The sequence below is a fragment of the Crotalus tigris genome, unplaced genomic scaffold, assembly GCF_016545835.1.
Source record: "Crotalus tigris isolate CLP2741 ecotype Arizona unplaced genomic scaffold, ASM1654583v1 scf7180000018268.1906537, whole genome shotgun sequence".
Classification (NCBI taxonomy): domain Eukaryota; kingdom Metazoa; phylum Chordata; class Lepidosauria; order Squamata; family Viperidae; genus Crotalus; species Crotalus tigris.
Genome location: NW_024096914.1, coordinates 385,711 through 412,821, shown reverse-complemented (window position 1 = coordinate 412,821; position 27,111 = coordinate 385,711). Strand labels below are relative to the sequence as shown.

The following is a 27,111-nucleotide window of genomic DNA, read 5'->3' as shown; positions in this document are numbered from 1 at the left end:
GCATTAACAGAGGGATAGAATCAAGATCACGTGAAGTATTAATACCACTCTTCAATGCCTTGGTAAGGCCACACTTGGAATACTGCATCCAGTTTTGGTCACCACGATGTAAAAAAGATGTTGAGACTCTAGAAAGAGTACAGAGAAGAGCAACAAAGATGATTAGGGGACTGGAGGCTAAAACATATAAGGAACGGTTGGTAGAATTGGGTATGTCTAGTCTAACGAAGAGAAGGACAAGGGGGGATATGATAACTGTATTCCAATATCTCAGGGGCTGCCATAAAGAACAGGGAATTAAGCTATTTTCCAAAGCACCTGAGGGCAGGACAAGAAGCAACGGGTGGAAACTAATCAAGGAGAGAAGCAACCTAGAACTAAGGAGAAACTTCCTGACAGTGAGAACAATTAATCAGTGGAACAGCCTGCCTCCAGAAGCAGTAAATGCTCCAACACTGGAAGTTTTTAAGAAGAGACTGGACAGCCATTTGTCCGAAATGGTGTAGGGTTTCCTGCCCGAGCAGGGGGTTGGACTAGATGACCTCCAAGGTCCCTTCCAACTTTACTACTATTATTATTAATACTGTAAAAACATTTCAAAAACTTTTTAAATTTCATACTAATCATGCAATTTTAGTTATACAGAATTTTGTGGGTTTCCCCCCTAATATATTGATATTCCCAGAAGTTTTGCCAGAATATCTTTTCAATTATAAAAATGCCAGTTTGTAGAAAATCTGTTTTCAACTACATTTCTGGAGGGACAAGAATAAGGCAAGATTATAGACCTGTGAATGTTTTCTGATGGCACATTTTTGTAGAAAATACAGTATATGTATCTTGCAGCTGATCTCATACTGAAGTCTTAAGTTTAGCTTATTATGGGCAGAAGGGGAAAACATAACCCATTACTATCTGTAATCTGAACTTTGTGAAATTTGTCTCCATTAATCCCTGATAATCTAAGTTCCAGTTCAGGGAATAAGAATGCATTTGCCTCCCCCAAATCTTGGTTGACTAACTCAAACAGTAAAAGCAACAGGATCAACTTGGGGGTGAGGGTGGGAATTACTATTTATGGGTTATAAAATGTTATTCTAATCTTTGAATAGGATATTTCTAAGATAGTTTACCAGGTTTCCCCCCCCCCCATTTTCCTTACATTACTCAAACCTGCAAGTTTAAGTCACCATACTTTTACTTGCATTTCCGTTTCCTGAGCTTCTTTTTTCCTTTTTGTTACAAATTTTCCTATAGATAATACATTTTTGTTTTTCTTCCAAATGGATTTATTAAATATTGACTAGAATATTTAATTTAAGCATGTGCCTTTAAAGTCTGATTCCTCCTCCAGCCTGCTTTTTTTTAAAGTGGCTTGAGGTGGAGCTGAATAGGACACTGCCAAGAAAATTATAAGTAGTGGCCTCAGTTTGCTTAGGAACATCCAGAGCTTGGAGGATGGTACAGTAGTGGTCTAGACTCTAGATAACTGATTTAGGCACATGGAAATCTAGAAAAATAACTGGTTTTTATGGTTTTGTAGCTTTTAGAGACTTATGTCTGTTGAATAAATACTTTTTTTCCTGTAGAGGAAAATCTGCTGCCCACTGAAATAATTTTATGAGGTTACTTTTAAGTTGGAAGTATCTCCTATGAACAAAGTTAAATGTGCCAGTGTGATTTATTTTTGAAAACATAGCAAAGTAAAAGAAAAAAAACGTACAGAGTACCATTTCCCTGCCCTGCTTACAACTAAGGAGAATTTGAAAGTGCAATTTGAAAAAATTGGTGAGTTTTGGTATTTATAATTTTGTTTGCTGTGTATTACAAAATGCAGGCTTCTTTGGAAATGTAACATAAATATTTGTTTTTTAAAATAAAAGATATAGGGAAGAAATGCTGTTTGTTGTATAATTGATCTGCACTAAATGTTCAAGCGGCAATGATGTATAAAATATTACATGATTACTGTCAAATACTGTTTCTTCTTGACTGATTTTTAGTATATCTGATTTTTTTATATCACATGATATACCTTTCAGAAATCAGTAACCTATTCATTGATTTTATAATTACATTGTAAGTCATTGCTATTTTTAATGTTATCCTCACTGATGTGGGCATTGGGTTAAATTCTTATTCAAGAGTTCTATTTTTTCTCTTTTGTTTCCAATCTTAGTCGGAAGTCATATCCTAAGTGTGAATTAATTTACATTTATACCAATGGAGCTTGTGTGTGTGTGTGTGTGTGTGTGTGTGTGTGTATGTATGTATGTATGTATGTATGTGTTGTACTGCAAATATTGTTACATACTGATATACTGTATCAATATGTAGACTTTTTATTGGTACAGGTAATAGCAATAGCAATAGCAGTTAGACTTATATACAGCTTCACAATGCTTTATAGTCCTCTCTAAGCGGTTTACAGCCTATTGCCCCCAACAATTTGCCCCTCATTTTACTGACCTCGAAAAGATGGAAGGCTGAGTGAACCTTGAGACAATGGGAATTGAACTGCCAAACTGACTTACAACCACAATTGGGACCAGCATTTATATTGCTAAGCAAGGCAGTTGTTATGGAGTTGCACCCAATTTACAACCTGTTTGCTACAGTTGTTAAGTGAATCATGCAGTTGTTAAATGAATTCAGTTTCCCCCATTGACTTTGCAGGTTGGGAGCTGACTGGGAAGATTGCTAAATGGTTATGTGATCCTGGGATGCTATAACCATTGTAATTACATGCCAGTTGTCAAGTGCCCAAATTACATGACTATGGAGATGCTGCTAGGGTCATAAGTCACTTCTTTCAGTTCTGTTATAATTTTGAACAGTGTTAAATAAATAGTTGCAAGTTGAGGACAACCTGTATTAGATATTACATTGTGTTTGAAATAATCACTTTTATTTCAAAAATGGCATGTTTTTATTCTATGAAATACAAAAGGGGTTTTGAAATACAATGGTTCTGGCACCATATTTTAAAAATACAGTTTTGAAATGATAAGGGGCATTATAGATTTGACAGATCATATTAATACTCTTGGTTTTAATTATCCTTTTTAGGAAAGGACAGAGAAAATTTTTGTTACATGTATTTGTGGCAATGGAAGAAAGCAACATATAACCCTGCTAGGATTTTTTTTCTTAAGAAAATTGTGAGGCAAGATGCAACAAGTGATATGGCTCATAGAAAAATTAATTAATTATTCCACTGGCCAGTGAGGGAGACTGCAGTCTGGAAATCTTTCTTAAAGTGAATCTGAACATCCTAGAAGTCTCCTATATAAACAGGAGCCTTCTGGGAGCCTTATATGCTGATGTGCGCAGCTTCAAAACTTTCACAAGACTATTGATTCTAAGAAAAGCTGGAAATATGTATATCAAAAGCAGATTAGCTGAAGCAATAAGTGAGAGGGAATACTTGTAATTTTTCTTTTTGTGTAACTCTACAAAGGCTACATGGCCCTAAGGCTTCCTATCAAGTTCTTGATTGCCCTACATTCCCCTATAACTGTTGTTGCTGAAACTGGGACACAAATCCTTACCGTATTTAGGGTGGAAGCAGATTAAAATTCTAGTGCATGTCCTACCATAAGGTTAATACTGATTTTTTAAAAGTAAAAAACATACAAAAGCTCCCCCTATTCCAAACCAAGAAAAAAAAATCTTCCATTGAGTTTGCCCTTCATTGCCCTTCTACTGTGACCCTTGCACTTCCTAAAATGTCAAATTAACAGGAGGCTGGAGGAGACTACTGCTTTAATGGTTGGGACCAGCCTTCTAAACCTCAACTGCAAATGCTATAGCATGAATAATGTCAGAAGTTCACGAATTATTGCAACAAACTGACTTGGAAACTAAATAACTGGGAAGATAAATAGAAATAAGGGTTGTTGACAGCTGATCTGAGTGGCTCAATGCTTCTAATGTAGCCTGTTACAAATGTGAAGACACTCTTGAACTAGTCTGGCAAGATATAGAAGTGGTGTATGGTACAATTTCAAGAAGTCAACCTTCCTAGTCTACTTTACAAATCTGGGAGTATGGATGGACTCCCATCCAAGTACTAACCATTCCAATCTTGCTTAGTTTCTCTGTTGTACAAAATTAGCTAAAGGCTTTCCCCTGTTAAGACCATTGTAATGAAGCTATTGGTATATATTCTCCATTAATAATGTTTTTTAAAAGAAAGACACCATTGTTGTTTCAGAGGTCTGCTAACTTCTGATTTTGCTAAGGGAGTGGAATAATCTCACTCACATTTTAAAAAAAACAGAAAACAGAAGTGCTGCTGCTGATTCAGTCCAAGAATGTGATCTTGAATTGGGATAAATTATTTTCTTTGTGTTGATTAATTCACAGCATGCATACTATTCTTGAAGAGTTTTTTTCCCAAAGGATTCATATACATTGTTTTGTTAGGTGTTATATTTCATAATTACTTTTGATTTAACTAATTTTAAAGCTGCATTGGTTTCAGACCAGTATGATTTGTATGGAACATGCTGTAGTTCACAGAAATTCTTGGATACATGTTTTTTCTGAACCAACCTGTACTCAAAAAAGCTGATCATTGACTTAAAAAGTGTGCGCACATACAGCTGGAGTTACATAATGTGCAAATAATAGGAAACTAGAGCAAAGTGACCGTGTGTGTTTATTCTTATAATTATGATGATGTGGGGTAGTCTTATCTCCTAGTTTGGTACCATTCCAGGTTGTTTTTTTTTTTTTTGGGGGTACTGAAATCCTCATAACTAAAAAATATCTGCTTGTGAAAGGCAAATATTGCTGTGAGGGAATTATTCTCTTGATTTCTCTCTCTTTGTGCAACATGTGTGATTATTCTTGGGCTTTCTGGATCTCTTGATGCACCTTTAATCACTTATGAGTAGAAGGGTTTGAGTTTCTGGAGTCATGCAAATCATTTTAAAGATGTACTTTGCAAATATGCTTTTCCAAGCATCTCTTGTTGAACCATTACAGCAAGTCCGGGAAGGGTCACATGGCCACGTTGGATACCTTCTGCACTTGTGCGCGTGTCCGGACTCCTACTCTGCTGGCAGTTGAAGAGAAGTCTTTATTCAGCCAGACTCAGAGAAGTGAGGAAAGCTTTCAGAGCTGTGGGAACATTCTAAAGAAGCAGCTGCCTTAAAACCTCAACTAAAACCTTTTTTGCATATGCGGACGTGTTTTGCAAATCTCCTTTGCAGAATCTTTTGTCTTCCTTCTTTTACTATGTTCTTTCTTCCTACAGTGAAGAATTCATCTATTAATTCTAAGTATTCTTTATCATCTTCAATTTATCTAGAAATTGCGTGGAAGGATTTTCCATTTAGCCATGTCATTATCCACATCAGAAGACTCAAAAATATATGCAGCATCTGCTCAAGATATCGGTGTTTCTATGAACAACTTTTTGCCTCATCTGATCTTACTATTATTTCACTATTTCAAATTTAAAACTATCAAAGAAAGAAATAGCTTGGAAAAAAAAGTGCCAGTGCCTTGAGATCTCTAAGAATTTCAGAATGCATCATAGTTCATAAAATGGTAAACAGTTGCAATTAATGCTTTGTTTGTTTATTTGTCTAGAAACAAATAGATAAAAAATAGCCCGGAACAGTAAATAGCATTCTGGAGGATTAAAAGAATGACAGCAACCTTATTAGATTGCTTCCTGAAAAATGGGTATTTAATGGCTGACCTCATATCATCCTATGAAAATGAGTCCATGAGGAATCAGGAAAGACACAGGATTTTTTAAAAAACCGAATCAATAATTAAATTTTGAAATTCACTATGTTGTGCTGGTTACCAGCTTGGGTGATTTTAGAAAAGGATTGGAACGATACATGGAAGTAATGGGAATCAGTGCCTTTTAGCCTTGATGGCAGTTTGGCTGGCTCTAAAGGCCATTCCTAGAAACTAGTGGCCTTTCTTGTGTAGTTGGTTGACCATTATAAGAACAGACTGTAAGACTAAATGGGCCAGGGACCTTATGCTTATATGCTTACCATTGCAATTTTGTAAATAAGCAAATACCTCCTCGTGATTACTGTTTTGGCGGAGAGTGCTTATGACATTTCCCCCAATTTTTTCTCAGTTATCCAGTCAGTTGCCTTCCTTAAGTTTTTATCAACAGTATATCTGTTTAAAGTGGAAGTTCACAGAATTTCAGAGTTGTTGAGAGTTGTTGGCATACAAATTAAATACATCATCATCATCATCATCACCACCATCATCATCATCATCATTATTATTATTAAAAATAGACTTGTATATAAAAATTCTGGGCTGTGGATTTGGCATTGCTTCAAATGATCCAGCATGTTTCCTTTCAGTTCTAACTCTGGAGGCTAAATTTTCTATTTTTGCCCAGAGCAGAGCCCTAAGGCAGTATTTCTTTATTAGCTGTCAAAAGCAGTTAATGCTTAATAAAATTCTGTTGGTCTCAGTAGAGCTCAGACAGACCCAAACTAGCACAAATGATAGGTAGACATAATTGCCTTGTACAAAATGGGGTGGAAAAGGAATGATTGTGTGAGGAGCAGGAAGTCAATTTGGCCCTGAAAATAAAATTATGTTGGAAATATTAGAGTGCTATGGAAATGTAGCTTGAAATTTCCAGCATGGAAATGGTAAGAATTAGTTTTAGTATTAATGTCACATCTCCCTTATCTTATGCTCCATCTCTACATAATGCAAAATAAAACAGTTATCTAGTGGGACCCAGGAGGATGCTTTCTCTGTCACGGCACCTGCCTTTGGAACAGCCTTGAGATCTGGATAGTCCTAACTCTGTTGACCACCTGGAATGCCTTGAAGATCTGGTTTTTCTCTCAGGCTTTGGGGCCAGGATATTAATGAAGCCTGGTGTATGTTTTGTTCAAGTGCTGTGAAGGAGTTTCATGAGGATCCTCAGTTATTTTGAATTATGTATTGCCTTATGGCTTCTATATTATGTTATTTTATGTTTATATTTTGTAAGCTGCACAGAGTTATTTGATTAAGGGCAGACATATAGTATAAATAAATATGAATGAACAATTATTTTCTGTATATACCTACTTAATTAAATCCAGTTGTATTCAAAGAAAATACCCAAGATTCTCCTGTAAGATTACACCCCTTAAACAAATCTCTTCAATTAAAATCTATAAGGATTCATTCCAGGTATGTTTGTTAACTATCTGGATCCCTAGAAATGACAGCAGTTTTGTTTAAACTATGTTTTGCATAATGTTTGTGTAATATATGTAATATCTTCCTGCAAAAACTACTCAAGATAACCAAGAACATAAAGATACTAAAATACAAGACATATAAAATAATAGAAGAATCTGTATTGAATGGAGAGCATGCTGGAATGAAATGCTACATTGGAAGCATGCTAGGATAAAAATGTGAACATAATTATCCAAGGATTTAATCTTAATGGAGGGGCAAAAACAACAGATGCTATTTTGCTACTCCCAAGATAAATATGACTGCAATGGAACATTTTGATAGTGTATGTGTGCAGTGGTGAGTTTGCCTTGTGACCTGCAGTCATTTAACAACTTTGTCCACTGGAAAGGCTATTTACTTTGTACTGCTTAAAAGTAAATACCTAGTTAATAGATCATTTGCTTAGGTAAACTTCAGAACTGTTGGGGGGGGGGGAAACGTATGTGGAATTGCTCTTCAAGGCTGTCGTCCTACACCATTTTCCTGAGAGTAAACTCACTGAGGTTAGTGGGATTTACCTTTGAGTAGAATGCACAAGTTAAAGTTGTACTTTTCTAGAACATAGCATCATTCGGCTGGAGGAGACCTTGGAGGCCTTCTAATCCAATCCCCTGCTCAAGGCAGGAGACCTTATATTTTCCAATATTTACTTGAGCTGTTGACCTGGCTTTTAGTTTAATGAATTTATGGCACTCAGATGAAGTTTTTGGGACTCTTCCTGAAAACCCTAGTGCACGGGTGTCAAACTTCCCATGTCACGTGACGTGTCGCGACGTATTGCGACTCTTTTTGCATTGATGGCAATGCAGTGGGTGTGGCTTTGTTATGATGAAACTGGCCCGCAGGCCGGCAGTTTGACACCCCTGCCCTAGTGGTTTCTTATAACCTAGATCTATATAAATGGCATTTATACAGTACGTTACTCACTCAAGCATCTACATTCAGCTCATGTGATTGCTTTTTGGTCCCCCCCCTAAAAAGGAAAATGGTTGAAACCACTAGGTGTAAACAAAACAGGTAAAATTATAGCGGCCATAAAAGATTGTATAGAAATCTATATTGGATTAGGGGTGGGAAGAGAAGAAATTTTCCAGATTATCTGCATTAGGGGTAAAAAGGATCTGTTTAGTATTGGGCGGGATATCATGAGGAATGCTCAGTAGGTCAGAAGTTGGAACATTCTGGAAGAAGACAGTGGTAAATTCTATCTAAATTATTGCCAAGCAAATTACAAGGACATGCCATGCATCAGTCAGAAGTCAAGCTCAGCATGGTGTATTTACTCTTATATGCTACAGTAAAACTTTCCCCTGATCTGATGACCTTCAGAGGAATAGACTAGAATAGAGGTGGAAGGGACCTTGGAGGTCTTCTATTCCAGCCCCCCCCCCCGCTCAAGCAGGAGAACATATACCATCTCAGACAAGTGACTGTTCAGTCTCTTCTTAAAAACCTCCAGTGATGGAGTGCCCACAGTTTCTGAAGGCAAGTTGTTCCATTGGTTAATTGTATTCACTGTCAGGAACTTTCTCCTTAATTCCAGGTTGCTTCTCCCTTTGATCAGTTTCCAACCATTATTTCTTGTCCTGCCCTCTGGTGCTTTGCAAAATAATTTGACCCCCACTTCTTTGTGGCAGCCTCTGGAATACCGCTATCATATCACCCCTATTTCTTCTTTTCTTTAGACTAGCCAAACCCAAGTCTTGCAGCTATTCATATGTTTTAGTCTCCAGGCCTTTCATCATCTTAGTTGCTCTTCTCTGAACTTTTTCCAAGTTGGCTTCAAGTTCTCATATTCTCAGTCAGTATGACTAGTGACTACTGGGGTTCCTTTACACAAAACTTAGTAAAAAAAAATAGAGGCTCTTCTATTTCATCCTTATCTTGCATTCACTGTACTTACGTCTTCATGACATGGTAGATCTTGTGTGATCATTGCAATTGCTTGTTCAAATCTGGATCTCGAGTTCCTCGTACAATTTGTAATGATGTCTTAAGGATTTCTACCAATCTAAAACCATAGTCGTACTGACAGTTGAAGAAAGCATCTAGCTGACCGTTTGTTCTGGAAATTGCTAATCCATGTTAATCTGGCTGGCATTGAATGGAAGACCACCAGGAATGACCTCCTTTGGGAAGTCAGGAGGAAAAAATGCACAAAGTGGTGATAGGAAACCACTTTAGCATTGCTGCCAAGAAAACTACAAGATGTATCCATGAAGTCTTCAGAAACTGAGCTTAATTCAAGGAACTCTGCAACATCCTTTTCTTCATATGTTATGGAACTACAACTATAATTAGCTATAATGCCTGTGTTATATGTGAGAGCTTAAGGCTGATTTTGCATTGCCTGCAATTGCACATAGGCATCACCACATGCCTACACTGCAAAGGGATTAATGGGTAAGTGTAGGTTGCAGATGGCTGCAGACCTGTCGACATCCCAACTGTGCATCGTTTGGAGATGCATATCCTGCATGTTAATTGGTTAATCTGACTTCCTGTTTTGTGCTTTGCTGTTTAAGTGCCCCCAATCCAGAACAGTACATTGGCAGAAATATAAGTGGAACATCTATATAACTATTCCTGAATGAGAGATGAATATCTTCCCTGCTGTCCTGGCCCCGGCCACACTCACTCAGTCTGCCATGACCACTACAGCCATGCCCACCCAGTGCGCCCCCCCCCCGAGGGCACCACAATGCTGATGCAGCCCTGGCACTTTGCGATAAATAAGTGGGTTTTGGGTTGCAGTTTGGGCACTTGGTCTCTAAAAGGTTCGCCATCACTGCTGTATAGCAATAGAATAATGGATTAGCTTCCTTTTTCTGCAAATAAACATTTTGCTGTCCGTTTAGAAGTGAAACAGGTTTAGCTGGGAAGATCTAATCCAGCCAGTTGGCCAGAAGATCTCCATTCTGAATTAGCAATAGGTAGAATATATTTATTACATTTATATCTGTATTGTAAAAATGCCAGTTACCCAATTCCATAGTAAAAAGAGCAACTTCTCAAATTTTAAATAGATATTAAGTTAACATTGGGTAAAAGTAAGCAGAAATGGCTCCTGAATAAAATTGTAATTAATTTAGAAATGTAATTTATGAAAGCAAACTAATGCAGAAAAAGTCAAGATCTGTTTACATGTCTGTTTAAGTGATGAGGTTTTGCCTGAGAATGTGAGATCATCAATCAAGAAAGATAATTGTCAAGCCTCATCGTTTGAATCCTAATGGTGTTGACATTTTCCTTATTATTAGTGTGGTGGTTCATAGGGGATAGTGTCTTAGCATTGCATTGCTCCCTATGAGAAATGTATCTTCATGTTTTGGCACACCTGAGTATACATAAACCATTCTTTTGATCATAATCATAGGCTGGACTAACTTGCATAGTGTTTACAGATTTACCAGTTCAATCAATTACAATGCTAATATTAGATCTACATAATTATTAGTTTGTTATTTGTGAACATACATTTAACAAATGTCCAGATTGCTTTTTAAACAGGAAAAGAAGCTGGTGTGGTTTCTTAAAATATATAAATGAATACCATAACTTTTTTATTTGTTTGCCAAAAAGGTGGGTAAGCTCTGTATTATCCAATCACCTGTAGCTAATTTTTCTCCACCCCCCTGAAGGCAAGCAGCTTCACACAACCTAATCTTTCAATTTTTTAAAACGCAGTTATCTAAGTAAAATCTTCCTGCAGCCTGCATCTTCCTTACCCTCTCTGTGTCTGAGAAATACAGAACTTGAATATTATTGTCAGGTAAGTAAAGACTGGGCTCAAAATAAATCTATGTTGAAACAAAGTACAAACAGAATACTTTACTGGAGGTTCTCTTCCACTCAGCCACTGAATGTGGAATGCTGGCCCCTGTTAAAATTTTTGTGTTTTTTTTTTAAAAAATGATGTTTTTTTATTAATGTAGGTTAGAAATGTAACCTATAGCATGTTAATAATATCATTTTATGTAATGTAAACATTCAAAAGAAGCAAAAATTAATGTTTTAATCCTGGAAGTTTAAATTTTCTCTAAGTATGCTGCAGCTAAATTTATTCAAAGATACTATTGGAATGATTTAAAAGTTCTGTGAATTTTTTTTACAATGTTACATTCAGTGTTTTTTAAAGGAACATTTTAAGTTCATGTTAGTAGATGAAGACTGTACTTCCAAGAACATTTACTTGGAAATCTGTTTTACTAACCTCTGTGAAACTAACTGGAGAGAATTTCTTTTTACAATTACATAATAGATATTTTATAGTAGCACTTAGTAAGGTCAATAAATGTATTATAATGTACAAACAATTTAGTAAAAACTGTAAGAAAGACAATAGCTTAACAAATGAGCTTTGTGAGTAAATACTGTACCTCAGACTAGCTTTTCTCCTGTAACTTAAAAATGGGATTGGTGAGGTTGAAAGGTATGGGAAAAGAGAATGCTTAGGACCTAACTTTTGTTAAAAGAAGTTGATGGATTATGGGAAGGAGAAAGATGTTTACTAATCATACACATTTTATAGTAACACCCTTGATTCATAGAGCCATAAAACAGTCACATTAATTGCCTTCCCTTGCAAAGAATTATATGTAGAATTATGAGAGTGTTTGTACAGTTATATTTTACTATTCATGTTTTCTTCCTTATTGCAGGATTGTGGGATCCTTTGGAATAGATTCTGGAAGGATGAGAATCTGTTCCAGTAAAAGAGATTGAAAAATTGATGCTACAGATTATAGTTTAAGATATTTATTTTGTATACTAGAAAATTCTTGCTACAAATGCTATTTTTGAGAGCAGGTATCTAAGATTTGGAAATGGAAAGCAACAGCATTATTTATTTTATATGTTTGGAAGTTCCGTGCTAGGGAGAAAGAAAAAACAGTAGCTAAGCAGTTTAAGGACATTGGATTAGAAAGATTGAAATCTTAGTTCTAATCCAGATTTAGGTATGGAAACCCACTTTGGGCCAGTCAGTATATCTCATCCTCAGAAAAAAGACAGTGGCAAACTACTTTGGAAAATGTTGTCCAGAAAACTTCATGGACTAGTTTATGTAATTGCCAGGAGTCAATATTGACTCAAAGTCCCCTTCTAATTTCAGCTTGTTACGATAACTGGGTTATATAATAGCTAAGGGCGATAACATTTATTTTAGTCATACTTAAATGGTAAAGTTACAATAATAAGCTATTTATTAAAATTTATTATAATTATATATTATAATTTATTATATTATTATAAGCTACACCAGAGAAAAGAACACATAAGCTATTTTGTAGTATAATCATAATCTTTTCAGGTTATAATTGTGATATAGACTTTATCTCATTTACCCACCCAATTAAATTTATTCAGGTAAAGAAATCATCTGTTCATAATCTTAGAGAAAATATATGTGGTTTTGTAATCACATTCTGATGAAAAGGAGGCAGGTGTGTGTGTGCGTATATCAGAAAACATTTATGTGCAGCATGGGCTTCATCACTTCGATGAAAGGAGCAAGATCATGAAGACTCTCATGAAAGCAGGCATATGTTGACTTAATAGAGAACATTTTTCTTTGATCCCCCCCCAATGAAAAAGAGTAGATTATTGTAACATGGTTGAATATAGCTAATCAAGATGTTGGTAATGCATATAATGTGGTCCTTTAGCCTGGTCCATTTTGAAAGACTTTGGCATTATGGATTATAAATATTTCCTCTTTCTGTACCAATTGAGAAAGTTTTCTCTTTGTCAGTGATATATCTCCAAATGCAATTGCAAATAAAGCAGATCTTAAAGCCATTTCACACACTGTTGTTTTTTGGGACCATCTATGGATGCATACATTGTAGGGAGAGACTTGTTTGGATGGATACAGTGGATTACTGCCTATGAAAAGGTTGTGAATTTGAAAAACCGTAATAGGAGAGATTAGACTGAATGCTGATCCATCAGTTGTCTTCTTAACCTTCAACATGTTAGCATTATGAAGTACAATAAATGCAATTTCATAATCATAATTTAGGTATATTTTCAGTGATCTGAAAGTAAGTGAAAGTAAGAATAATCCCTTAATTTTGTGCTGTTTCTTAGTATAGTGTGTAAAGTATTTTTTCTTAACTATATCAAACCTTTGATTAAATGGGTCTTGGTTTAGCAGACTCTGGACACAATGGATAAAATCTGACTCTACATTATATGGGTCTGTCCATAGTTGTACAGAACAGCAAAACCTTACTATTTCAAATTTGTACAAAATATATCAAGTATTTTATTTAAAATCCTATTTGGATGTAACAGAAATTTGGGGTTTAAAGATACCCTTCTCCTCCATTAAGTCTGTTAAAACAAGGTTCAATGCATACAAATGGTTGTATGAATCTGAATATGATATTTTGGTTTCTTTGTTTTACAGTCATCTCTTTCATTTTTAGGCTTTTTCATCCAACATGACCGGTGGCCCAGCCTTGTCATTTGCTCGGTGCCTGCTAAGAAGAAAAATTGTCACTGGGGACAGTCTTGAAGATTCAAAGCTATGCCGCTGTTTATCAACTGTGGATCTTATCGCTTTAGGAGTAGGAAGCACCCTTGGTGCTGGTGTTTATGTCCTTGCTGGAGAAGTTGCAAAAGCAGATTCTGGACCTAGTATTGTCCTTTCTTTCCTCATAGCTGCCCTAGCTTCAGTCATGGCCGGACTTTGTTACGCAGAATTTGGTGCTCGTGTCCCAAAGACTGGCTCAGCCTATCTGTACACATATGTAACTGTTGGTGAAATCTGGGCTTTTATCACTGGCTGGAATCTCATTTTGTCCTACGTTATAGGTATGTCTGAAAGTTGTCAGATTTATAAGGAAAGTCAATGCAGCCTTTTGGCTTTAGATCTTGGCTGCTGTTGACTAATTTGAGTAAGCCTCTACTGTTTTTCTCTGATGAGAGAGCCAGAGGGAGAAAGAAGCAGAGACAGAGCTTCTAGACATACTCTGAAATGCATTTGACCTTTCACTGTCTATTGGCAATGGTGAAGATAGGACAGAACGCAGCAACCAGCAATATGAGAGGGGGTTTAACTCACTATGTATTAGGATGATGACATAGAAATGATACGTGAACTAAGTAGAGGATACTTCAATTTCAAATATAGGTCTTGAATTCCAATAGAAGTTCTGGAAACCAAATACATTCAACAGGTTGACTCTTAGTACATAGAGTTTAATATAGCATATATTTTTGACATATATGATTTTTCAGGCACAGTGTGAATCAACAAATTGTGAGTATGTGGGATTTAAAGTATAAAAGTAGCAGATTGCAAAAGTTACCACTGTATTTTCTGATTGTTATTTGAAGCCAGTGTTCATGTATTATATGCCATGCTGAAGAAGGTGTTGGGAAGCTTTTCTAAAGAGTATGACACAAATCAGTAAAGTTGTGGAACTTTGCAAACTGCTTGATACATTAAATTTCTCCAGCAGGATGGCTGTAGAGTCCAAATGGATGGGTTCTATGACGGCCTTCCTGCCTGGCAGACTGGGTAAAAACTTCGGCCACACCCCTTCCTTTGGGCGTGACCCCAGTTTTGACTCAGTCTCGAAGCCTGGTACAAGTGCGAGAGGCAGCTCTCAGAAACAAACGAATTTAAACTCAAAAAAAAAAAAAAAAAAGGAATCCCCTCTTCTTCCCTTGACAAGAGAAACTTCCCGGCAGCGATTAGAACAGGATCGGCGGACTCGTGAGTGGGGCTAGCCGGGGAGGCTCGGAACGGGCCGGATCGCTCGCTTTCTTCCGGCCCGCCGAGCAGCTGTTCGGCGCGGGGGGGGGGTTTTCACCGGGTTGCGCGTAGCCCTCCGGGCCCTCCCAACAGCTGAGCAGCCTGGCCGAGGGAGCTGAACGCCACGGCGCGAAACAGCTGAGCCGCGCGGGAAGCGGCAAACCAGGTCGCCGCTCGGCTGCGATCAGCTGAGCGGCGCGATAAACAGCGCGGCAAGAGCAAAGCCGGCGCTGAATTCCCCTATACCCAGAGGAAAGGCGCAGCCCCTCATGACTAGAGGAGTCTTCCTGATTGCAAAAATCAGGATCCGCCATTACTCTTGAACCTCGTGGATTCCCGGGCTTCCATTGGGAGGCGTGGCTTCTTCCCCATTCACCATTTTGGAACTTGATCTTCCCGCCGTTTCCCCTTGGGGGCGGGGCCTTCACCCGGACTCCATTTTCCGGCAAACAAAGGGCTTTTTCCCTTGCAAGGATCTGAGGTTACCCAAGGAAACTGAGACAGAGGAAGGAAGAGGGAAAGTAAAATAACCGTTTCCTATCGTGGTCTGTTGCCACAGCCACAGACTGGGGGAGAGAGAGAGACATATGAACTGCACCTTGTCTGGACTAGGTGAGGAGGTGAGGAGGAACATTCTTCCCTAACTGTTCCCATAGTGGCCTTTAGTCACTGCCTTGCAGGATCTTCGGTCCAAAGAATCCTGTCTGTCCGGCCATTGTTTGTATAGGCAGAGGAGGGCACAGTCCCAAGCATCTGCCTCTGATCTGCGTACCTCATTCCCCCATCCCAGGCATTTCCTACTCGGGGTGTCTGGCACAATGGCAGACAATGTCTCGTATTCAGTCACACAGGTCCCTCAATTGTCCCCCCCACAACAGCAGCGAAAACGCAGATCCTCTGAATCAGAGGTGGGGGGGAAGAAGAAAGCTAAAACAAAGCACCTTACTCAGAAGGGACAGTCTAAAACGGCTGAGCGAGAGGCTCTGAGGAGACATTTGGCTTTAGAAAGACAAATTAGCAGGGCACAGAGATCCAATGCCAATGGGACAAATTTGGTTTCCCCTGTCCCAGTGGCGACCAGCACAGAACCTACTGCCGAGGAAGTGCTCAAGACTTGGTCTCCTCCTGGGGAAACTGAACAGTTAGATTCCTCCAATCCCTCCTCACCAGCTTCTTCTCCCTCACCCGACCACACTCCAGCGCCTCACCCCAGCGACAAAGCGCAGGAGAACATATGGTCGGCACGATTTCAGGCATTCATGCAGGATGCATTCTCCCAATTCATGGCCTCCAAAGGGCAAGTGGCCTTTCACACACCCCGTAAGGGACGAGCTAGGCCACCCCCTACCAACATCTCTGAATCTTCCTCTCAACTAGGAGAGGGTGACTCAGTAGATCTTGACATGTCAGACATGCCCCTATCGGAGGACGAGGAAACCGCACCTGAGCAGGAGACGAGCTCTGGCCTCTTTAACCCAGCGCTCCTAAAATCACTCCTGATTAAGGCAGTTTCCACAGTCAGCCTAACATCAGTACAGGATGAGAGGCCATCGACTAGCAAGGAGGCCAACCCTCTGTTTGCCAAAAAGGTCCCACAGGACAAGTACATTCCATGTGCGGAGGTCTTCATGACCACGCTGGAGGAACAATGGTCCTCACTTGCAAGCCCACCGGCACCTAACAGCGCGGAAAGAAAGCTTTTCAACCTATCTCCCTCCTTCTCTAACATGTTAGAGGTTCCCACTGTAGATAACCCCTTGATCTCATTATTCTCTACCTCCGCGATTCCAGGAGACATGGCGGAGGTCTTGAAACCTGAGGAGAAGAAATTTGAACACTCCTTCCGGCGTTCCCACATGGCTGCAGCCTGGGCGGCCAGAGCAGCCACCTCATCATCATTCTTCGCGAGGGCCTGCATCATGTGGCTGAGGGAACTGCAGGGCACGGTGCCTCCAGACCAGGTCAGAGTACACCAGACATTGGCCAAACTCCTCGCGGCCTCTCAGTTCATGTCTGACGCTTCACTGTACGCAACAAAGTATGCGGCAAGATCCATTGCGGCTACAGTGGCCTCGCGTAGGCTACTGTGGCTCAAAAACTGGAAGACAGACCTGAGGTCCAAATGGCGTCTCTCGACGTCCAAATACAGTGGAGAGGCCCTATTTGGTTCCATTCTGGATCCACATGTCAGCGAAGGCAGAGACAAGAAAAAAATCCTAGTACATCCATCAAAGAAGTTAGACAGGAGAGGCAGTCAGGACTTCCGGAGGCAGGGCTCCCGCCCAGGAAGCCCCTGGGAATGGAGGCAGCCCTTTCGATCAGGGCAATCCTGGGACTGGCCCAGAGGCTCACGATCCTTCTACCCGAGACAGGATCGAACCCAGGATCGCCAAAGCCCGGGAGCCAGGGGCCAGTTCCAGTCCAGACGCCCATATAGAGGAGCGGGAGGCAGATCCTTTAAGCGTACCAAGTGACGCCAAACAGGATACACCCATCGGGGGTCGGTTAGGAAATTTCACCGAGGTCTGGGAACAGACCACTACCGACGCCTGGGTCCTGGAAACGATCAGGCATGGCCTGACCTTAGACTTCTGTTCTCCCCCTCCAAACCGGTTCATCAGATGTCCCATCTCCAGAAGAGCACACAAGACAAGGCTGATAACTTCGGCCATAGATCACCTCCTGTCAATTCAAGCAATAGAGAAGGTACCAAAGGAAGAGGAAGGAAGAGGATTTTATTCTATCCTCTTCGTTATCCCAAAGACATCAGGAGGGTGGAGAGCAATCTTGGACCTGAAGGGCCTGAACTATTTCATAAAGTACAGGAGGTTCAAGATGCACTCATTGAAGTCCATCCTAGCCAGCGTCAGGGAAGACGATCTATTATCCTCAATAGATCTCACAGAGGCGTACCTACACATTCCCATCCATCCCAGCTACCGGAAATTCCTCAGATTTACCTACGCGGGCCGGCATTACCAATACAGGGCCTTACCCTTCGGACTATCTTCAGCACCAAGGGTATTTACCAAAATCCTAGCTGTAATAGCAGCCCATCTCAGGCTGATGCCGGTTCGCGTACAGTTTTATCTGGACGACATCTTGATTCAGTCCAGATCTCAGGAACAAGCAAGGGCAGATCTCAAGACCACGATCCGAACCCTACAGGGGCACGGATTCTCGGTCAATCTAAACAAGAGCCACCTCATTCCCTCAAGGAGACTGCAACACCTGGGCGCGGTGATAGACACGTCACAGTGCAGGGTATTCCTTTCCCAGGAGCGACTGATCAGCATATCCAAGCTAATCCACCAAATTCAAAAGATCAGGAGAGTGCCCTTGCTACAACTCTCGAAGCTCCTGGGGAAGATGATATCTTGCATGGGCATCATCCCATGGGCAAGGCTCCACTCGAGGGAGTTGCAGTGGTTCCTCCTACCCTACCAGAGGAGGAACCTCAGCACCTCCAGCAGGAGAGTGCCGGTACCAGCACAGGTGATGAAATCACTAAAATGGTGGCTATCCCCCATGACACTCAAGGGGAGCATATTCAGGGAACCGAACAGGGTCACGCTCACGACAGATGCGAGCCTGTTCGGATGGGGAGCCCATCTGGGGACCCAGATAGCACAGGGCCAGTGGGGTCAGAAGGACCTGTCACACAGCATCAACTGGCTAGAGCTCCGGGCCATACACCTGGCCCTCCGTCATTTCTCACACCTAGTAACGAGGAGGCACGTCCTCGTGCTTACAGACAATGTAGCAGCCAAGGCGCATGTAAACAAGGAGGGAGGAACGAAATCAGTGGAACTAATGAAGGAAGCATTGGCTCTGGCTCGGTGGGCAGAAGCCAATGTGAGTTCCATCAGAGCGGAACACATCTCAGGGGAGACAAACACCCAGGCAGACTCCCTGAGCAGAGCCAAGGTGGACCAGTCGGAATGGCGTCTGGACCCGGCTCTCTTCGAGGAGATCTCCCGGAGGTTCGGACAACCGCACCTAGATCTATTTGCCAACCACAAGAACACACAGCTCCCCAGGTTCTTCTCCAGATTCCCGTCCCCGGGATCGGAGGGAACGGATGCTCTCAGGTGCCGGTGGCCGGCGCAACTCCTGTACGCCTTCCCACCACTGCCATTAATACCGGCAACCATACGCAAGACGATCCTGGAGGGCGCAGAAATGGTCTGCATTGCCCCTCACTGGCCACGGCGCCCGTGGTTTGCCGACCTCGTGGACCTTTCGATATCACCTCCGTGGAGGATCCCCCCGGACAAGGTAAAACTCAGTCAGGGCAAGCTTGTACACCCAGATCCCCAGTGGCTACAACTAGCCGCTTGGCATTTGAGCGGCAAAGCTTAACTAAACAATCTTATTCTGCAGGGGTGATATCGATCATACAGGCATCACGAAGAGCGTCCACTAATAGGATTTATGACGCTACGTGGAAGGGATTTTGTAGGTGGTGCGCTTCGCTTCACCTAGACCCGACCGCAGTATCTATTCCCAATATCCTAGATTACCTACTGGAGGGTCTTAATAAGGGCCTGTCAGTCAATACTATCCGCAGACAGATATCGGCCCTCTCAACTGTACTCTCCTGCGACAACTTAACTTCCCTAGCACAGCATCCAGCTATTAATGCCTTTTTAAAAGGGGCATCTAACACAAAGCCCCCAGTCATACACAGGTACCCGTCCTGGAACCTGCCTAAGGTCCTTCTAGCCTTGACATCAGCACCCTTCGAACCTCTTGAAACATGCTCACTCCATCACCTATCACTGAAGGTAGCTTTCCTTGTGGCAATTACTTCAGCAAGAAGAATCTCAGAACTAGCAGCACTGTCAGTAAGGAAGGATCTGTGTACCTTTTTCAAAGACAGGGTCGTTCTTAGACCAGACCCGACCTTCATTCCGAAGGTAAATAGCATCTTTCACAGATCTCAGGAACTTTCGCTTCCTGATTTCTGTCCAAGACCCAAACATAGACTAGAACACAGATGGCACAAGCTGGACGTGCGGAGAGCGCTGTGTTTCTACGTGAAACGCACCTCGGCTTTCCGAAAGACTGAAGCATTATTTGTGTCCTTTCAACCAGCAACTATGGGAAAGAAGGTATCTCCTTCCACCATAGGCAGGTGGATCAGAGCCTGCATAGCGCAGGCCTACGTCTCACAGGATTTGCCAGCACCCACTCAGGTGACTGCTCACTCAACTCGGAGCGCAGCTACATCTGCGGCGTGGCTAACGCAAGCTCCGGTGGAAGAGATTTGCAGGGCCGCAACCTGGTCCTCACCTTCGGTTTTTATTCGACATTACCGTTTAGACTCCCTAGCAGCAGCAGACGCGGCTTTTGGCAGAAGAGTTCTTCAACAAGTCGTATCTGCTCAGAGTTCGGTAGCCTAGACATTCCCTCCCAGGGGGACATGAGGGCTTTGGTATGTCCCATCCATTTGGACTCTACAGCCATCCTGCTGGAGAAGGGGCGTTGTCTTACCTGAACGCCTTTTCTCAGCAGGATGATGTAGAGTCCAAGCCCACCCAGAGGATAGGTCTAGGCAGGGTTATAATAAAGATATAATAAAGAGCTGCAAGGTTAATTCCAACAAAGTTTCTCGCCTAAGTCAAAACTGGGGTCACGCCCAAAGGAAGGGGTGTGGCCGAAGTTTTTACCCAGTCTGCCAGGCAGGAAGGCCGTCATAGAACCCATCCATTTGGACTCTACATCATCCTGCTGAGAAAAGGCGTTCAGGTAAGACAACGCCCCTTTTCCTCATCTTGATCAGTATCTCATCAAGCATTATTTTATCAATCAGTTTTAATTACATATTAAACAATTATTTATTTCAGTCAGTTATTAAAACTATTTATTGTGGAATAGATGTGGATCATTAGTTTACACCTTGGAAAAGATCCAAGATTATTGATAGTGTGGTTACAGTCCCTATTTTTTCTCTTCCAGGATAGATAGAGCTTCGCTTTTTCTTAATTCTTCTCTTTTTTCTTTTTTAAAGAGACTTAATTTGACATGGATATTGTTCTGTTAGAGAAGGAGCTTTTGTATGATTCAAGATACATTCAGTATAGTGTGCAGCTGATTTGTTAGTCATTCATATATATTATTTAAAAGTTTAAAGCTAAAAAAATTTCTATTTAACGTTACTCTTTTTTTTCACTTTAAGTAGCACTCATTAGTTACCTGATAATTCTTCTGATAAAATAATTCTGCTGATTAAAAAAGACTCTATCCTGTTTGGATTAACGTTACCTCCCCAATATTTGGTCAATAAATTGCAATGTTAAGAAATACCTACTTATATAACCCAGTATGAAATATCAGAGAAGTGAAACAATGCTGTAAGCTTATCCCTTAGAGTGGATTGCACTTGTGTGTATATACTAAAGATATGTAGCCTATTTCAAGTTTCAATTGATTTTTTATCAGCACTGTTTGTTTTCACTTTCAAAGTCAAAGTCATGCTTTGACTTTAAAAAAATTGTTTTGATATTCATCTGAATATATATTATAGAGTAAGATTGCTTTTAAAAAATTTCAAGCAAGGACTATGTTTATGCCCCTGTCTACTCCAAAGCAGGTTTTCCTAATTACTTATAAAGTAAATTATTTCTATATATATTGGAGTGAATTGCCTACAGGCTATAGGTAGCCCTCATAACCCTTGTGCTATTCACCACTGAAATGTGGTAGAATAGTTTGGTCTCAATATTTGGCAATGATAGAATTGCAGTGTGCTTCTAGAATTCATGATGTGTCCATGTTGTTTCCAGAATTTTGAGTTTTAATTTATTTATTTTTCCCATGACTATTTATGCAATCTAGGCCACATAAAAAGTTAGACATCTTTAAAATATGAATGAACATTTTATTTGTAGTGTTTATTTGATATCATTTTAGCATGATGGTTCAGGCATAAGACTGGAAAGTTTTTTTGAAATTAGTGTGATAACATAATTACAGAATGCCATCACAACTTTAAAAGACTGAATTGAACAGTATTTTTGTGCTATTTGCCATTGTGATCTGCCAAATATATCACATTTTTGTTGTTTATCGCAAAGGTACTTCAAGTGTTGCAAGAGCATGGAGTGGAACCTTTGATGAACTTCTTGGAAAACAAATTGGTTATTTTTTCCAAACCTACTTCAGAATGAATTACTCTGGCTTAGCAGAATATCCAGATTTTTTTGCAGTCTGTCTAATATTACTCTTAGCAGGTACAGACAGTACTTTTAATGTTCATTTTTCTATGGCCATAATCTTTGTTCAATGAAAAATGTGTTTTATAATATGTATTGCTAGATTCACACCAAGTTATAGTGTGGTGTACAAGAATACCAACTGATTTAGGTAATTGCAGTCAAAAGTCTAATCTTGTGCTGCAAATCTGTGAATCAGTCCTTATTTCAAAGGTATAATTACACCTGAATTATTCTTTTGAATTAAAAGTAAAATGGTTAATTTTGCTCTTAGTAGCACTTTTAGAGTAAGAGCTGTTTTGGGCCCTTTATTTGTCAATGATTGTGTTTGGGGTTTCTCTGTATAATCACCAAATACACAATTGTATATAGGTTCCTCATTTAGCAATCACAACTAGGACTGGCAGCTTGGTTGTTAAGCAGAGTGGTCACTAAGTAAAATCGCAATTGTGCTTATGATCTTACTTCAGTTTTCGTTTGCTTTACAGATCTGCAAAGTTCATAATGGGAAGATTGGTCATAAAATCATTTTTTTCATCACCATCATAATTATGAATGATCATTAAACAGGACAGTTGTTAAACAAGATCTATTTGTATTCACTGCAGCTCACTGTTGACTACAGTGTGAATAATGTATTATTTGCATCTGATGATATTATTGGCCTATCTTCTTATGTTTTCCACAGTTCTTCTGCCTTGGAGGTTAAGTGGTAGTCTTACAGGAAGCAGACACTATGCATCTACGCCCAGTAGAGGCTTGCATTATACATATAGACAGATATGTTATTGTATGTATGATCAGGTATAATAATTGTATTAGGAACATTAAGAGATCTTGTTTTGACTCAAACATCTCTTTTATAGGACTTTTATCATTTGGAGTAAAAGAATCTGCATGGGTAAATAAAGTCTTCACTGCTGTTAACATCTTGGTTCTGCTCTTCGTTATGATTTCTGGCTTTGTGAAAGGCAACATTAATAACTGGAAGAGAACTGAAGAATTTCTGATAAACTACACTGCAGAAATAAAGTAATATGGGTTTTCTTGTTTTATATTCTCTTTCCTTCTCTCATCTTTTCTGTTCTGAGAGCATTTACAGTTCACACTAAACTAAGAATTAGGAATCTCTGTCCATATCCCAGATTTAGCTCACATAGCCTCCCATCTGAAGATGGGTGGAGGCTATCAAAATGCTATTTCTCATATTTGATATCTGTTGACAGAGAATGTAGGGAACAGGAATTGCAGATAAATTAGAAGTTATAGGTCAAGGAGTAGGCTGTGATCCAATCTAATAATGTTATTTCTTCTTAGGAACGTAGTACAACCAGACTTTCTTTGGAAAGCAATGGTTTAATTCCTCTTTCTTTTCTAATCAGCCAGAGATGACATTCCTTTTTTTATTTTTTATCTTGTTTCATACAAATTGGGAATCATAAAATAAAAGATAATAGCTCCTATCAATCTATAATAGTTAGTGGCATCTAGCTGAGTGTGGGTGATTTTGAAATACTAAGAAGTTTGCGATTTGGGTGGGAAATTAAGGAAATCCCAGAGCTGAGGGCTAGATTGGAAAATTTAAAGTCTCGGAAGAAGGCAGTGGCAAATCATTTTCATGTAATTTCCAAGAAGACTACATTGACGTGCCTGTGAAGTTACTGGGGTCATCCTTGACCCAAGGAAGATTTTTAACAATAACAGATCCTGTTAATAATTAAAATTATGTTACTTGTTCCAATTTAAAAATAAATGCAGAAATTTACATAATATCTAATTTTTATTAGATATTTAATTCAGAAATTTACCCAAACGAAACTGTGGTTTGGTGTTTTGTTTCAAATAGCATAAGGTGTGAGGATGGCTTAAGGGGCAAGTATGGTACTTTTGCAGTCTTCATGTTTTTGTGTGTGGATGTTTTTGCATTGTACATGCTAAACTACAGTTTAATGGATTGGATCCCTCTTGAAAAATAAGAGGAAGGGAAATGTATTGTATTCCTATTTACTTCACACAGTAAAGTTTTGACTAAAGTTACCACCATATTAACCTGGGTATGGGAAATACCCAGGACTACTGAGCAGACAGAAAATGGGACCAGGTTCAATCAGTCACTTCAGATCTTCCACCTTTACTTGGGGAAGATACAAACCACACTAGTCTTTATTTCTCCATTTTGTCACCTTATCACTAAAACTGGGAAGAAGCCTGTGAATTATAATGCACTCTAAGCTTTGTAGTCTTAAAATTATAACTGTTATGGAAAGTTTGCCACAGATCTGCAATCCCTTTTATGATAGTAATGTGTGGCCCTTCATCTAGGTATGAATGGTGAAAATTTGCAGGATTATAGAAAAAAACAATTATTTTAGTCAGTATTGGTATTTTAGCAGAAATAGAAAAGAAACATTTCATTTCTATTGTGAGTCTTTGTCAGCTATATTGCCTTATGAAGTGGAGTTGAAGATTTGTGAAGAAGGCAGGAAACTAATGATATTGCTGGACTAACACCACCAATCTATGTAGTGCCACAACTATGAAAAGATAATAATTGTTTTAGGATTGTTTGATAATTACAATAGGTGACAAATCTAAAATTGTTCTAAATTGTTAATTGTATATTTAGAAATCTATCATCCTCTGAGAATGTGACAAGTATATTTGGAGTTGGTGGCTTCATGCCATACGGCTTTACCGGAACACTAGCCGGTGCTGCAACGTGCTTTTATGCCTTCATAGGATTTGATTGCATTGCAACTACTGGTGAGCTTTTAAAATTGTGATGTTTTACTGGAAATTGTTAGATAGATAGATAGATAGATAGATAGATAGATAGATAGATGGATGGATGGATGGATGGATGGATGGATGGATGGATGGATGGATGGATGGATAGATAGATTGTATTCTTAGTTCATATGTCCATTTTCCATACACTTCATAATTTTTATAAATAATTCAAAGTGGTGAAAATAACTAATACGCCTGCCTCCTCCTATTTTCCCCACAACTAGCCTCATATCTTGATAGTGAATGCACGCATGTTATGCTCTTTGTTTTACAATAACTCAAGTTTAAGTAACATTACCAATAACTTTGAGATTTCTGTCTGAGATGTTGTTAGTTGCTCTTAGCACCATGTTGGATGAATGTGCAGATCTTTTCTGCTTTAAGGGGCAATCCTATATTTTATGCAGATGCAGGTCCAACTGAATTTCTTGTATATGAAACTTCCTTTGGAGTAAAATATATTACTTCATTCCATTGAAGGAGCAAGGCTGCAAGCTTCATATTTTCACAGCAGCAGTGATAAATACAGGATTAGCTGCCCTTTAAGAAAAAAATCCAGGCAAGGGAAGAAGGTTGGAAAGGTTTGCTAATTTATACGATTTCCTCTTGGAAGAAAGCAGTAGATTTCCCACAGATAAGCCACTGCATTACATCATTCTTATTCTTCTTCATTATCATCATCAAAGTTGAAAGGGACCTTCTTAACTGCTACTACAAGAAGAACAGCAAAACAACATACTATTGAAAGAGCTTTGTTACTCTGTGCAGTTGTTTTTTCCTCTATAAAGATTCTTTATGTACTTTGCCAATGCCAATCATACCCAGATTGCAGTTGCCAACACATTTACTGATTAGTTAGTCTTAGATCTCACCTTTTTTCTAAAAGATAGCCCATAAACAGATTTCCATTTTATCTCCACAACAGTCTTTATTTGTGATTTTCCTGAGAGAGATTGACTGGCCCAAAGTCAGTCAGTGAGTTTAGAGAGTAGAAATGACCACAGTGAGTCTTCTGAATAAACATGTTTGAGTTATGTGCTTTAAATCAAATACATAAGCATATTGCCATGCTAAATTTAGTCAAGAATTTTTTAGCCATTGCAACCAGATGTAGGTTTTCCAATAGATTTAGATAATTATTCTTGTTTTGGGTACATATTCTAGATGTTTCATTCTTATTGGCCTTTTATTATTTGAATACTGTATCCAACATGTTCCACATTTGATAGTCACTGTAATTGCATTTATTTTCTCCTCGTAGGGGAAGAAGTCAGGAATCCTCAGAGGGCCATTCCTATTGGAATTGTAGCATCTCTACTTGTCTGCTTTCTGGCCTATTTTGGAGTTTCAGCTGCTTTGACACTTATGATGCCATACTATTTACTTGATGAGAAAAGTCCTCTCCCTGTAGCATTTGAGTATGTTGGATGGGGTCCAGCAAAATACCTTGTAGCAGTCGGATCTCTGTGTGCTTTATCAACAAGGTAAAATAAGGAAAAATAAACAATTGTCAGTAAATAATTTAGTGACAAAATAAGACTTCTTAAATTTTTCATTACATGTATAAATCAGGATAGTTGTAAATAATATAATGTGTTCTACTTCAAATCCTGATGTGTAACTTAAGTTATTAATCTGTGTGCTACTTAGTATGGAGAAGTGAGTGAATGGACTGTTCAGTCAATCATAGTCTGATGAATATAGTCTAAGCATTATACAGAGTTAATACAAATATTCATAGTGGATAATATTAATATATTACAGCCCCTTTGTTCAGCCCCAGTTTTTTTTTAAATCACATTGAAAAGATCAGTTTTTAGCAGTTCAGCTAAAAAGGAGCAGTTCTTTTCAAAATTATTCAATTGAAATTCCTAAAATATTTGCTTTTAAGTGTATGCGTCCAATAATTGCGTCAGATTTAGATCTCTGAAACTGTATTTCTCTTGCTTAGATCGTTCTAACCATAATATTTCATTCATTTATTTCTTAATATTAAACAATGTTGTCCTTATAACCAGATTTTAATTGCACTGACCTTGTAAATGCTGGTTAATTGACACAAATATTGCAGAATGGTACTCCTTGGAAATGTTGTAATGGAGG

At 39.3% G+C, this 27,111-nt stretch overlaps 1 protein-coding gene across 4 annotated transcripts in view; it reads left to right on the top strand.

Annotated features, from left to right (window-relative positions):
• SLC7A2 (solute carrier family 7 member 2) overlaps positions 1-27,111 on the top strand; it is a 49,170-nt gene that overhangs the window by 10,132 nt on the left and 11,927 nt on the right. For 2 of the 4 annotated variants that reach the window (XM_039349394.1, XM_039349391.1), the window contains exons 2-6: positions 13,668-14,055; positions 22,081-22,236; positions 23,085-23,250; positions 24,845-24,981; positions 26,270-26,492. In XM_039349394.1, the coding sequence (XP_039205328.1) occupies positions 13,683-14,055; positions 22,081-22,236; positions 23,085-23,250; positions 24,845-24,981; positions 26,270-26,492 (1,055 nt within the window). In that variant the 5' untranslated portion in view covers positions 13,668-13,682. Of the gene's footprint in view, positions 1-1,256; positions 1,789-10,852; positions 11,009-13,667; positions 14,056-22,080; positions 22,237-23,084; positions 23,251-24,844; positions 24,982-26,269; positions 26,493-27,111 lie in introns of those variants that run through there. The other 2 variants (XM_039349393.1, XM_039349392.1) reach the window with 2 other exon arrangements.